General features: G+C 51.8%; 1 protein-coding gene across 1 annotated transcript; it reads left to right on the top strand.

Annotated features, from left to right (window-relative positions):
* Positions 1 to 52: 52 nt before the first annotated feature.
* Positions 53 to 13628, top strand: SGSH (N-sulfoglucosamine sulfohydrolase). Its single transcript, XM_038742050.1, has 8 exons — positions 53 to 149; positions 2464 to 2624; positions 4297 to 4402; positions 6472 to 6622; positions 8240 to 8396; positions 8520 to 8601; positions 9453 to 9656; positions 12971 to 13628. Exons 1-8 carry the CDS (start codon positions 53 to 55, stop codon positions 13528 to 13530), a joined length of 1518 nt encoding a protein of 505 aa, XP_038597978.1. The 3' UTR covers positions 13531 to 13628.
* Positions 13629 to 14340: the final 712 nt, after the last annotated feature.

Below are 14340 nucleotides of genomic sequence, written 5' to 3'. Positions count from 1 at the left end.
GGAGGAGGAGGAGCCAGGGGTGGGGCCGGAGGCGTTCAGTTGGTGCCCCGCCATGCATCGCCTCTGTCTGGGCTGCTGGGCCCTGCTCCTCGCCCTGGGCCTCTGCCAGGGCCACCGGGGCACGAAGCGGAACGTGTTGCTCATCCTCGGTGAGTGTCACCCCAGGCCCATCGCCGGTCCCCCCCCCTCCATCAATCAATCAATCGTATTTATTGAGCGCTTACTGTGTGCAGAGCACTGTCCTAAGCGCTTGGGAAGTCCAAGTTGGCAACATATAGAGACAGTCCCCACCCAACAGTGGGCTCACAGTCTAAAAGAATAATGATGGCATTTGGGAAGCGCGGGGGGAGATAGGGAAGCAGCAGCGTGGCTCAGTGGGAAAGAGTCAGAGGGCATGGGTTCCAATCCCGGCTCTGCCAATTGTCAGCTGGGTGACTTGGGGCAAGTCAGTTCACTTCTCTGGGCCTCAGTGACCTCATCTGGAAAATGGGGATTGAGACTGGGAGCCCCCCGGGGGACAACCTGATCACCTTGTAACCTCCCCAGCGCTTAGAACGGTGCTTTGCACATAGTAAGCGCTTAATAATATATCAATCGTATTTATTGAGCGCTTACTGTGTGCAGAGCACTGTACTAAGCGCTTGGGAAGTCCAAGTTGGCAATATATAGAGACGGTCCCTACCCAACAGTGGGCTCAGAGTCTAGAAGGGGGACACAGAGAACAAAACCAAACATACTAACAAAATAAAAGGGGCAGAGATGGGGGGACCATTATTATTATTATTATGGGACAACCTGATCACCTTGTAACCTCCCCCAGCGCTTAGTACAGCGCTTAATAAAACGCCATCATTATTATTATTAAGCAGCGTGGCTCAGTGGAAGGAGCCCGTGCTTTGGAGTCAGAGGTCAGGGGTTCAAATCCCGGCTCCGCCAGTTGTCAGCTGGGTGACTTTGGGCCAGTCACTTCACTTCTCCGGGCCTCAGTTACCTCATCTGGAAAATGGGGATTAAGATTGTGAGCCCCCCGTGGGACAACGTGATCGCCCCGTATCCCCCCCCGCAGCGCTTAGAACAGTGCTTTGCACATAGTAAGCGCTTTATAAATATTATTATTATTACATAAGGTAGCACTCGTCACCCGACTCACGCGGGGGGCACTGGCCTGACATTCCAACGACACAGTCAGAATCCTAATCATGGTATTTGTTAAGCGCCTACTATGTGCCAAGCACTGTTCTAAGCGCTGGGGGAGATACAGGGTGGTCAGGTTGTCCCCTGTGGGGCTCACAGTCTTCATCCCCATTTGACAGATGAGGGGACTGAAGCACAGGGCAGTGGCTTGCCCAAGGCCACACAGCAGATGAGGCGGAGGCGGGATTAGAACCCACGTCCTCAGACTCCCAAACCCGGGCTCTTTCCCCTAAGCCACGCTGACTTTGCAATTGTTATTATTATTAATCGTATTTATTGAGCGCTTACTGGGTGCAAAGCACTGTACTAAGCCTTGGGAGAGGATGCTATAACAATTCATTGTTATAACAGTTTTATTTATTTATATGGATGTTGTCAGGAACTCAGCCCTACAGGCCCCCTAATAATAATAATGGTGATGGTATTTGCTAAGCGTTTACTATGTGCCAAGCACTGTTCTAAGCGCCGAGCCCAACCCAGCCTCCTCATCTACCGAGCGCTTAGTACAGTGTCCCCAGGCCCAAGCTCTGTCCACTGTGCCATGCTGCTCCTGTAGTCCTCATCGGCTTCGAGTCCTCATTGTGTTATTTGTTAAGCGCTATGTGCCAAGCACCGTACTAAGCGCTGGGGTAGATCCACGATCATCAGGTCCCACGCGGGGCTCACAGTCCAAGTAGGAGGGAGAACGGGGAGAAGCAGCGTGGCTCAGTGGAAAGAGCCCGGGCTTTGGAGTCAGAGGTCATGGGTTCAAATCCCGGCTCCGCCACTTGTCAGCTGGGTGACTTTGGGCAATCAATCAATCAATCAATCGAATTTATTGAGCGCTTACTGGCAGTCACTTCGCTTCCGTGGGCCTCAGTTCCCTCATCTGGATAATGGGGATGAAGACTGTGAGCCCCTCGTGGGACAACCTGATTACCTTGTATCTACCCCAGCGATGAAGACTGTGAGCCACTCGTGGGACAACCTGATTACCTTGTATCTACCCCAGCACTTAGAACAGTGCTTTGCACGTAGTAAGCGCTTAACAAATACCAACATTATTATTATTATTATTATTATTATTATTATTATCCTCCGGGTGAGGGTCCCCCCAAAGCCCTGGCAGGGCAGCCCCGAGTGCGGACTGCCCGGAAAGAGCCATGGTCACCCGGGACCAAGTGTGGTTGCCAGTGCCCGGCCCTGGAGCCCGGCTGCAGCGCTCTCTCTCTCTCTCTTCCATCTTCCTCTTCCTCCACCTCCTCGCCTTCCTCCTCGTCCCGGCCCCAGCGGACGACGGCGGCTTTGAGAGCGGCGCCTACAACAACAGTGCGATCGCGACACCCCACTTGGACGCCCTGGCCCGCCGCAGCCTGCTGTTCCGCCACGCCTTCACGTCCGTCAGCAGCTGCTCCCCGAGCCGAGCCAGCCTCCTCACGGGGCTGCCCCAGGTCAGCCCTGCCCCCACACGCGCTCAGTACAGTGCTCTGCACACAGTCAGCGCTCAAGAAACACGATGGAATGAATGAATGAAAAGGGAGGTGGAAAAGCAGCAGGGCCTGGTGAATCTCGGCTCTGTCACTCGTCTGCTGGGTGACCTTGGGCAAGTTGCTTCGCCTCTCTGGGCCTCCGTTCCCTCACCTGGAAAATGGGGTTTAAGACCGGGAGCCCCATGTGCGATAAGGACTGCGTCCAGCCTGATTACCTTGTATCTATCATTCATTCATTCAATCGTATTTATTGAGCGCTTTCTGTGTGCAGAGCACTGGACTAAGCGCTTGGGACCTCCTTCCCTTCCCCACAGCACCTGTATATATGTATATATGCTTGTACATATTACTCTATTTATTTTACTTGTACATCATCATCATCATCATCAATCGTATTTATTGAGAGCTTACTGTGGGCAGAGCACTGTACTAAGCGCTTGGGAAGTACAAATTGGCAACATATAGAGACAGTCCCTACCCAACAGTGGGCTCACATATCTATTCTATTTATTTTATTTTGTTAGTATGTTTGGTTTTGTTCTCTGTGTCCCCCTTTTAGACCGTGAGCCCGCTGTTGGGTAGGGACCATCTCTATATGTTGCCAACTTGGACTTCCCAAGCGCTTAGTACAGTGCTCTGCACACAGTGAGCGCTCAATAAATACGATTGATTGATTGATTGAAGTACAAATTGGCAACATCTAGAGACGGTCCCTACCCAACAGTGGGCTCACAGTCTAGAAGGGGGAGACAGGGAACAAAACAAAACATATTAACAAAATAAAATAAATAGAATAAATGTGTACAAATAAAATAGAGTAATAAATATGTCCAAACATATATACATATATACAGGTGCTGTGGGGAGGGGAAGGAGGTAAGGCAGGGGGGATGGGGAGAGGGAGGAGGGGGAGAGGAGGAGTACTATCCCAGTACTTATAACAGTGGCACATAGCGCTTAACAAGTACCATAATTATTACTATTGTTCTTCTTCTCTGGGCCTCAGTGACCTCATCTGTAAAATGGGGATGAAAACCGAGCCCCATGGTGGGACAGGGACTCTGTCCAAGCCGATTTGCTTGTATCCACCCCAGTGCTTAGTACGGTGCCTGACACATAATAATAATAATAGTGGTATTTGTTAAGCGCTTACTATGTGCAAAGCACTGTTCTAAGCGCTGGGGGAGGTTACAAGGTGATCAGGTTGTCCCAAGGGGGGCTCACAGTCTTCATCCCCATTTTACAGATGAGGTCACTGAGGCCCAGAGAAGTTAAGTGGCTTACCCAAGGTCACACAGCTGACAGGTGGTGGAGCTGGGATTCGAACCCATGACCTCTGACTCCCAAGCCAGCGCTCTTTCCACTGAGCCACGCTGCGTGCTTATCAACAGCCACAACTGTTGTCTACTCCAGTGTTTGGTACAGTACCTGGCACATAGTAAGTGCTTAACCAATAATAATTATGGTACCCGTAAAGCGCTTACTACGTGCTAAGCTCTGTTCTAAGCGCTGGGGTAGATCCAAGTTAATACCGTTAAAAATCAAAGGCTGGTGGGAAGATTGGGTTGGGAGGAGGGGGGTCCGATGGGGAGCCCAGCCCCCCCTCCGTCTGACCCCCGTGGTCCCGTGGCAGCACCAGAACGGGATGTTTGGGCTACACCAGGACGTCCACCACTTCAGCTCCTTCGACAAGGTGCGGAGTCTTCCTCTGCTGCTCAGCCAGGCCCAAGTCCGCACCGGTGAGGAATTCCGGGAAGACCCCTTCCCCCTCCTCCCGCCCCACCCTCCGTCGCTTCCGGCCAACGCGGGGCTCGGCACGGCAAGGGAAACCCGAGGCCCAGAGAGGTTAAGCGCCTGGCCTGAAGTCACACAGCAATGCAGGGCTCGGCTCAACCGCCCACCGCCCATTGGTTCTCCCTTCCAACCCCTAGTTCCCTTCAATAATGATGGCATTTGTTAAGCGCTTACTATGTGCAAAGCACTGTTCTAAGCGCTGGGGAGGTTACAAGGTGATCAGGTTGTCCCACGGGGGGCTCACAGTCTCAATCCCCATTTTACAGATGAGGTAACTGAGGCCCAGAGAAGTGAAGTGACTTGCCCAAAGTCACACAGCTGACAATTGGCGGAGCTGGGGTTTGAACCCATGACCTCTGACTCCAAAGCCCGGGCTCTTCTCCACTGAGCCACGCTGCTTCTCTTAATGCCCTTCAATGCCCTACTGAGAGCTCACCTCCTCCAGGAGGCCTTCCCAGACTGTCTCCTTTCTCTCCCCCTCCCCACCCCCTGCCTTACTTTCATTCAATCGTATTTATTGAGCGCTGACTGTGTGCAGAGCACTGGACTAAGCGCTTGGGAAGTCCAAGTTGGCAACATCTAGAGACGGTCCCTACCCAACAGCGGGCTCACGGTCTAGAAGGGGGAGACAGACAACAAAACAAAACATATTAACAAAATAAAATAAATAGAATAAATATGTACAAGTAAAATAAATAGAGTAATAAATACGTACAAACATATATACATATATGTATATACATATATATACCTCCTTCCCCTCCCCACAGCACCTGTGTATATGTTTGGACAGATTTATTACTCTATTTTACTTGGACATATTTACTATTCTATTTATTTTATTTTGTTAATATGTTTCGTTTTGTTGTCTGTCTCCCCCTTCTAGACTGTGAGCCCGCTGTCGGGCAGGGACCGTCTCTATATGTTGCCGACTTGGACTTCCCACGCGCTTAGTACGGTGCTGTGCACACAGTAAGCGCTCAATAAATATGATTGAATGAATGAATGAATAGCTGGGGGAGAACATTTCCCTGGGTACTTCCCTGACTAAGCCCTTATTTAGCAGAAGCAGCGTGGCTCAGTGGAAAGAGCCCGGGCTTTGGAGTTAGAGGTCACGGGTTCGAATTCCGGCTCCGCCACGTCTGCTGTGTGACCTTGGGCAAGTCACTTCACTTCTTGGAGCCTCAGTTACCTCACCTGTAAAATGGGGATGATGACTGAGCCCCACGTGGGACAACCTGATCACCTTGTATCCCCCCCAGCGCTTAGAATAGTGCTTTGCACATAGTAAACGCTTAACAAATGCCATCATCATCATTATTATTATTATTATTTCCTTTTCTACCGCTCCCTTCCGAGTCCCCTTTACCCCCTTTATTCCCCCCTCCCTCAGCCCCACAGAACTTGGGTCCATATCCGTAATTTATTTATATTAATATCTGTTTCCCCCCCAGCTCCTTATGGGCAGGGGACATCTCTACCAACGCTGTTATATTGTCCTCTCCCAAGCGCTTAGCACAGTCTCTGCACACAATAAGCGCTCAATAAATACGGTTGATTGATTGACCCAGCCGAGGGGAAGCAGAGAGGGCAGCTTCCCCCCGACACACACCCGCCCCCCGCCCCAGCCCCTTCTCCCACTGGGATCTGCCACCCTACTGGGGGGTCCCCTTCCTTCCTCTCCCCCTCGTCCCCCTCTCCATCCCCCCCATCTTACCTCCTTCCCTTCCCCACAGCACCTGTATATATGTTTGTACGTATTTATTACTCTATTTTACTTGTACATATCCTATTTATTTTATTTTGTTAGTATGTTTGGTTTTGTTCTCCGTCTCCCCCTTTTAGACTGTGAGCCCACTGTTGGGTAGGGACTGTCTCTATATGTTGCCAACTTGGACTTCCCAAGCGCTTACTTAGTCCAGTGCTCTGCACACAGTAAGCGCTCAATAAATACGATCGACTGATTGATTGATTGATTCACCCACCGCTCTCGGCCCCCGGGCCCTTCCCCCAGGCATCGTGGGCAAGAAGCACGTGGGGCCGGAGCCCGTGTTCCCGTTCGACTTCGCGTACACGGAGGAGAACAACTCCGTCCTCCAGGTGGGAAGGAACATCACCCGCATCAAACTGCTGGTCCGCAAGTTCCTCCAGAGCCAGGATGAGAGGTGGGAGGCCGCCCCCCGCCACAGCCCCTCGCCCTCCGGGCTCTGAGGAGTTAACTCCCCCGCACCCCGGGCAGCTCCCGGACCGGGAATTTGGGGACCGGGAATTTGGGGGCCGGGAGAGCCGGGGCCGGGAGAAAGCCGGGGAGGGGGCCGGGCACACCCCAGTATTCTCTAGACTGTCACTTCATGGTGGGCAGGGATCAACCCATCCATCAATAGCAGTTATTGAGCACTCCCTTATCTGTAGATATGTTTGTACATATTGATTACTCGATTTATTTTATTTGTACATATTTATTCTAATTTTATTTTGCTAATATGCTTCATTTTGTTGGACTTCCCAAGCGCCTTATCTGTAGATACGTTTGTACGTATTGATTACTCGCTTTATTTTATTTGTACATATTTATTCTAATTTTATTTTGCTAATATGTTTCATTTTGTTGGACTTCCCAAGCGCCTTATCTGTAGATATGTTTGTACGTGTTGATTACTCGATTTACTTTATTTGTACATATTTATTCTAATTTTATTTTGTTAATATGTTTATGTTGGACTTCCCAAGCGCCTTATCTGTAGATATGTTTGTACGTATTGATTACTCGATTTATTTTATTTGTACATATTTATTCTAATTATTTTTTGATTTGATTTTGATTTGATTTGAATTGATTGCTCGATTTATTTTATTTGTACATATTTATTCTAATTATTTTATTTTAATATGTTTCATTTTGTTGGACTTCCCAAGCGCTGAGTACAGTGCTCTGCACACAGTAAGTGCTCAGTAAATACGATTGATTGATTGATTGATTGAGGGCACTGCACTAAGCGCTTGGGAGAGTCCGATACAATAGAATTAGCAGGCGTGTTCTTGGCTGATAACGAGCTGACAGTCTAGAGCACGGCCTGGTGGCAAGATCCCAGGTTTGGGAGTCAGAAGACTTGGGTTCTAATCCCGGCCCCGCCACTTGTCTGCTGTGTGACCTTGGGCGAGTCACTTAACTTCTCTGCGCCTCAGTTACCTCGTCTGGAAAATAGGGATTAATAATAATAATAATGATGGTATTTGTTAAGCGCTTACTATGTGCAAAGCACTGGTCTAAGCGCCGGGGGAATACAAGGTGATCAGGTTGTCCTATGTGGAGCTCACAGTCTTAATCCCCATTTTCCAGATGAGGGAACTGAGGCCCAGAGAAGTTAAGTGACCTGCCCAAAGTCACCCAGCTGACAATTGGCGGAGCCGTGATTTGAATCCGGGACCTCTGACTCCAAAGCCTGGGCTCTTTCCACTGAGCCACAGATTAAGACCGGGAGCCCCACGTGGGACAACCTGATCACCTTGTACCTACCCCCGGAGCTTAGAACAGTGCTTGGCACTTAGTAAGCGCTTAAAAAATGCCGTTATTATTATTAGAGGGGGGAATCGTGTCTACCGACTCTGTTGTCTTGCCCTCTCCCAAGCGCTCAGTCCAGTGCTGTGCGCACGGTAAGTTCTCCGTCAGTATCACTGCTTGATTAATTGACTGACCGATCGACTTCGCAAGCGCTTAGTCCAGTGCTCTGCACACTTTAAGCGCTCAGTAAATACGATTGAACGAATGACTGTTGGCCCAGGCCCTTCTTCCTGTACGTGGCCTTCCACGATCCCCACCGCTGCGGCCACTCCCAGCCCCAGTTCGGCGCCTTCTGCGAGAAGTTCGGTAACGGGGAGCAGGGCATGGGCCTCATCCCCGACTGGACCCCCCAGATCTACGCCCCGGAGGAGGTGCAGGTGGGTCGGGCGGTCCCCCGGGGCCGGGGGGCGGGAACGCCGTCCGGAGTGGGAGGGGACCCCGACCGGAGTGGGAGGGGACCCCGACCGGGGTGATGCCTCCCGCTCTCCCACCTCCTCCAGGTTCCCTTCTTTGTCCCGGACACCCCGGCCGCCCGGGCCGACCTGGCCGCCCAGTACACCACAATCGGACGCATGGACCAAGGTAGGGGGTCCCGGGGCAGCTCGGGGAAGGGGTTGGGGGAGTGGTCCTGGATGCCCCTGGGCCCTTCCATTCAATCATTCACTGTCGCATTTATTGAGCGCTTACTTAGAGAAGCAGCGTGGCTCAGCGGAAAGAGCCCGGGCTTTGGAGTCACCGCCACATGCCTGCTGTGTGATCTATTTATTTATTTATTTTACTTGTACATATCTATTCTATTTATTTTATTTTGTTAGTATGTTTGGTTTTGTTCTCTGTCTCCCCCTTTTAGACTGGGAGCCCACTGTTGGGTAGGGACTGTCTCTATATGTTGCCAATTTGTACTTCCCAAGCGCTTAGTACAGTGCTCTGCACATAGTAAGCGCTCAATAAATACGATTGATGATGATGATGATCTTGGGCAAGTCACTTAACTTCTCTGAGCCCCAGTGACCTCATCTGTAAAATGGGGATTAAGAGTGTGAGCCCCACGTGGGGCAACTTGATCACCTCGTATCCCCCCCCAGCGCTTAGAACAGTGCTTTGAACATAGTAAGCGCTTAACAAATGCCATCATTATTACTGCATGCAGAGCCCCGTCCCCTTCTAGACTGTGAGCCCGCCGCTGGGTAGGGACCGTCTCTAGATGTTGCCAACTTGGACTTCCCAAGCGCTTAGTCCAGTGCTCCGCGCACAGTAAGCGCTCAATAAATACGATTGAATGAATGACAATAGAAGAATAAACGGACGCATCCCCTACCACAACGAGCTTGGTCCCCCGCCTCCGCCACTGAAGTCCTGCTTGGTGTGGATTTCCTGGGCGGGGGGCGGTTAACTCTCCCCCGCCCCCCAGTCGGAGCTTCCATCCACTCCAGGGATCGGGCTGGTCCTGGAGGAGCTGCGGGAAGCCGGTGTCCTGAACGACACCCTGGTCATCTTCTCCTCGGACAACGGCATCCCCTTCCCCAGCGGCCGCACCAACCTGTACGGGCCGGGCACGGCTGAGCCCCTGCTGGTGTCCTCCCCCGAACACCCGGCCCGCTGGGGCCAGGTCAGCCGGGCCTACGTCAGCCTCTTGGGTGAGTTCGTTCATTCAATCGTATTTATTGAGCGCCTACTGTGTGCAGAGCACTGTACTGAGCGCTTGTCTCCATCCGTCCGTCCATAGGCGCGGGGAGGGGGGGCGATGAGGTCCGGAGAAGGAAACGGTCTGGGTTGTTACACCCCCCTCCTGGACCTCCCAGCCCCTTTGGGAATTCATCCTTTCATTAAATCGTATCTATTGAGCGCTTAATCAATCAATCATATTGAGCGCTTACTGTGTGCGGAGCACTGTACTGAGCGCTTGGGACGTACAAGTTGGCAACATATAGAGACAGTCCCTACCCAACAGTGGGCTCACGGTCTAGAAGGGGGAGACAGAGAACAAAGCCAAACATATTAACAAAATAAAATAGATATGTACAAGTAAAATAAATAGAGTAATAAATATGTACAAACATATATACAGGTGCTGTGGGGAAGGGAAGGAGGCAAGACGGGGGGATGGAGAGGGGGACGAGGAGGCTTACTGTGTGCAAAGCACTGAACTGAGCGCTTGGGAGAGTGCAATAGAACAGCAGATAGACGCATTCCTGCCCACAGCTGGCTCACAGTCTCCAACTCGGGTCTGCCCAGATGGTACCCCTGGCACGGGACTAAAGGTGACGGGTCCTAACTGCAGTGGGAGGGAGGCGGGTTAGCCTCAGGAGGAGTGTCCCGCCAGGGTATCTGGAGACAGTCAAGATGCCACTCCTTAAATAATAATAATAACAATAATAATAATAATAATGATGGCATTTATTAAGCGCTTACTATGTGCAAAGCACTGTTCTAAGCGCTGGGGGGATACAAGTTGATGAGGTTGTCCACGTGGGGCTCACAGTCTTCATCCCCATTTTACAGATGAGGGAACTGAGGCACAGAGAAGTTAAGTGACTTGCCCAAAGTCACACAGCTGACAAGTGGCAGAGCTGGGATTTGAACCCATGACCTCTGACTCCAAAGCCCGGGCTCTTTGCCACTGAGCCACGCTGCTTAAAGACAGGATGCTTAATACACATAGTAAGCGGTCGATAAGTACTGTTTATTGGGAAGCGGAGTGGAAAGCGCCCGGCCCTAGAAGTCAGAAGACCTGGTTTCTAATCCTGACTCTGCCGCTTGTCTTAGCGCTTTGCACATAGTAAGCGCTTAGTAATGCCATTATTATTGTCTGCTGTGTTGACCTTGGGCAAGTCCCTTCACTTCTCCGTGCCTCAGTTCCCTCATGTGCAAAATGGAGATTCAACACCCGTTCTCCTTCGTATTAGTCTGTGAGCCCCATAATAATAATAATGATGATGGCATTTATTAAGCGCTTACTATGTGCAAAGCACTGTTCTAAGGCACTGGGGAGGTTACAAGGTGATCAGGTTGTCCCTTGGGGGCCTCACAGTCTTAATCCCCATTATACAGATGAGGTAACTGAGGCACAGAGAAGTTTAGTGACTTGCCCAAAGTCACACAGCTGACAATTGGCGGAGCTGGGATTCGAACCCATGAACTCTGACTCCTAAGCCGTGCTCTTTCCACTGAGCCACACTGCTTCCCCATGTGGGACATGATTAGCTCCTATCTACCCCAGCACTTAGTAATAATAATAATAATAATAATGGCATTTATTAAGCACTTACTATGTGCAAAGCACTGTTCTAAGCGCTGGGGAGGTTACAAGGTGATCAGGTTGTCCCAGGGGGGCTCACAGTCTTAATCCCCATTTTATAGATGAGGGAACTGAGGCCCAGAGGAGTTAAGTGACTTGCCCAGAGTCACACAGCTGACAATTGGCGGAGCCGGAATTTGAACCCATGACCTCTGACTCCAAAGCCCGCGCTCTTTCCACTGAGCCACGCTGCTTCCCCTGCAAGCACTAGTACAGTGCTCGACCCGTAGGATGCACTTAATAAATAGCACATTTAATAATAACGGTATTTTTTATGCCCTTACTATGTGCCAGACACTGTTCTAAGCGCTGAGGTAGATACAAGATAATCGGGTCGAACACGGTCCCCGTCCCACGTGGGGCTCACGGTCTTAATCCCCATCTGAAAGAAGAGGGAACCGAGGCCCATTATTACGGATCGGATGGGATGGAGACAGACTTCCGCCCCGCCCGGAGGCAGAGGCAATCAATCAATCAATCGTATTTATTGAGCGCTTACTGTGTGCGGAGCACTGTACTAAGCGCTTGGGAAGTCCAAGTTGGCAACATATAGAGACGGTCCCTACCCAACAGTGGGCTCGCAGTCTAGAAGCGGGGATGGAGGCATGGATGGAAAGGAGATTCCTTGTACATATTTACTATTCTATTTATTTGGTTAACGACGTGCATCTAGCTTTAATTCTATTTGTTCTGACGACTTTGCCACCCGTCCCCATGTTTTGTTTTGTCATCATCATCATCAATCGTATTTATTGAGTGCTTACTATGTGCAGAGCACTGTACTAAGCGCTTGGGAAGTACAAATTAGCAACATATGGAGACAGTCCCTACCCAACAGTGGGCTCACAGTCTAAAAGGGGGAGACAGAGAACAAAACCAAACATACTAACAAAATAAAATAAATAGAATAGATATGTACAAATAAAATAAATAAATAAATAGAGTAAAAAAGTATGTACAAACATATATACATATATACAGGTGCTGTGGGGAAGGGAAGGAGGTAAGACGGGGGGATGGAGAGGGGGACGAGGGGGAGAGGAAAGAAGGGGCTCAGTCTGGGAAGGCCTCCTGGAGGAGGTGAGCTCTCAGCAGGGCCTTGAAGGGAGGAAGAGAGCGAGCTTGGCGGATGGGCAGAGGGAGGGCGTTCCAGGCCCGGGGGATGACGTGGGCCGGGGGTCGATGGCGGGACAGGCGAGAACGAGGTACAGTGAGAAGATCAGCGGTGGAGGAGCGGAGGGTGCGGGCTGGGCTGGAGAAGGACAGAAGAGAGGTGAGGTAGGAGGGGGCGAGGGGATGGACAGCCTTTTGTCGTCCGTCTCCCCCCTTCTAGACTGTGAGCCCATTGTCGGGTAGGGACCGTCTCTAGATGTTACCGACTTGGACTTCCCAGGCAGTGCAGTGCTCTGCATCATCATCATCAATCGTATTTATTGAGCGCTTACTGTGTGCAGAGCACTGGACTAAGCACTTGGGAAGTCCAAGTTGGCAACATGTAGAGACAGTCCCTACCCAACAGTGGGCTCACAGTCTACAAGAGCAGGCTCACAGTCTAAAAGACTGCACACTGCGCACTGCCCACAGTAAGCGCTCAATAAATACGATCGAACGAATGACCCGAGCCAGCCGCCGGCTTGTGCTGTGTCTCTGCAGACCTGACGCCCACCATCCTGGACTGGTTCTCCGTCCCCTATCCCAGCTACAGCATCTTCGGCTCCGAGCCGGTCCACCTCACGGGCCGCTCGCTGCTGCCCGCGCTGGAGGCCGAGCCGCCCTGGGACACGGTGTTCGCTAGCCAGAGCCACCACGAGGTAGCCATGTACTACCCGATGCGTTCCGTCCTCCACCGCCGGCTCCGCCTCGTCCACAACCTCAACTTCAAGATGCCCTTCCCCATCGACCAGGACTTCTACGTGTCCCCCACCTTCCAGGACCTGCTGCGGCGGACCCGGGCCGGCCAGGCCACGGGCTGGTACAAAGACCTGCGGGGCTACTACTACCGGGAGCGCTGGGAGCTCTTCGACCTGGGCCGGGACCCCGAGGAGAGGAGGAACGTGGCGGCCGACCCCGCCTACGCCGAGGCCCTGCGCCTGCTGACGGCTCGCCTGCTCAAGTGGCAGTGGGAGACCCAGGACCCCTGGGTGTGCGCCCCGGACGCGGTGCTGGAGGAGAAACTGAGTCCCCGCTGCCGGCCCCTCTATAACGAGTTATGAGGGGAGGCCGGGCCCCGCGGGAGGGGCCATCCGGGCGCCCTCCGCCACTTGTCCGCTGTGTGACCCTCCGGACTTCGGCTCCCTCGTATCATCATCATCAATCGTATTTATTGAGCGCTTACTGTGTGCAGAGCACTGTGCTAAGCGCTTGGGAAGTACAAATTGGCAACATATAGAGACGGTCCCTACCCAGCAGTAGGCTTACAGTCATATGTAGAATGGGGATGAATGGGAATGGAAAGAGCCCGGGCTTTGGAGTCAGAGGTCATGGGTTCAAATCCCAGCTCCGCCACCTGTCTGCTGTGTAACCCTCTGGACTTCGGCTCCCTCATCTGTAGAATGGGGATTAATGGGAATGGGAATGGAAAGAGCCCGGGCTTTGGAGTCAGAGGTCATGGGTTCAAATCCCAGCTCCGCCACCTGTCTGCTGTGTGACCCTCTGGACTTCGGCTCCCTCATCTGTAGAATGGGGATTAATGGGAATGGGAATGGAAAGAGGCCGGGCTTTGGAGTCAGAGGTCATGCGTTCAAATCCCAGCTCCGCCACTTATCTGCTGTGTGACCCTCTGGACGTCAGCTCCCTCATCTGTAGAATGGGGATTAATGGGAATGGGAATGGAAAGAGCCCGGGCTTTGGAGTCAGAGGTCATGGGTTCAAATCCCAGCTCCGCCACCTGTCTGCTGTGTGACCCTCTGGACTTCGGCTCCCTCATCTGTAGAATGGGGATTAATGGGAATGGGAATGGAAAGAGCCCGGGCTTTGGAGTCAGAGGTCATGGGTTCAAATCCCAGCTCCGCCACCTGTCTGCT

This window comes from Tachyglossus aculeatus, unplaced genomic scaffold (assembly GCF_015852505.1).
Source record: "Tachyglossus aculeatus isolate mTacAcu1 unplaced genomic scaffold, mTacAcu1.pri SUPER_34, whole genome shotgun sequence".
Lineage (NCBI taxonomy): Eukaryota > Metazoa > Chordata > Mammalia > Monotremata > Tachyglossidae > Tachyglossus > Tachyglossus aculeatus.
The sequence above is the reverse complement of the archived record's forward strand: the minus strand, read 5'-3'. Positions and strand labels throughout refer to the sequence as shown.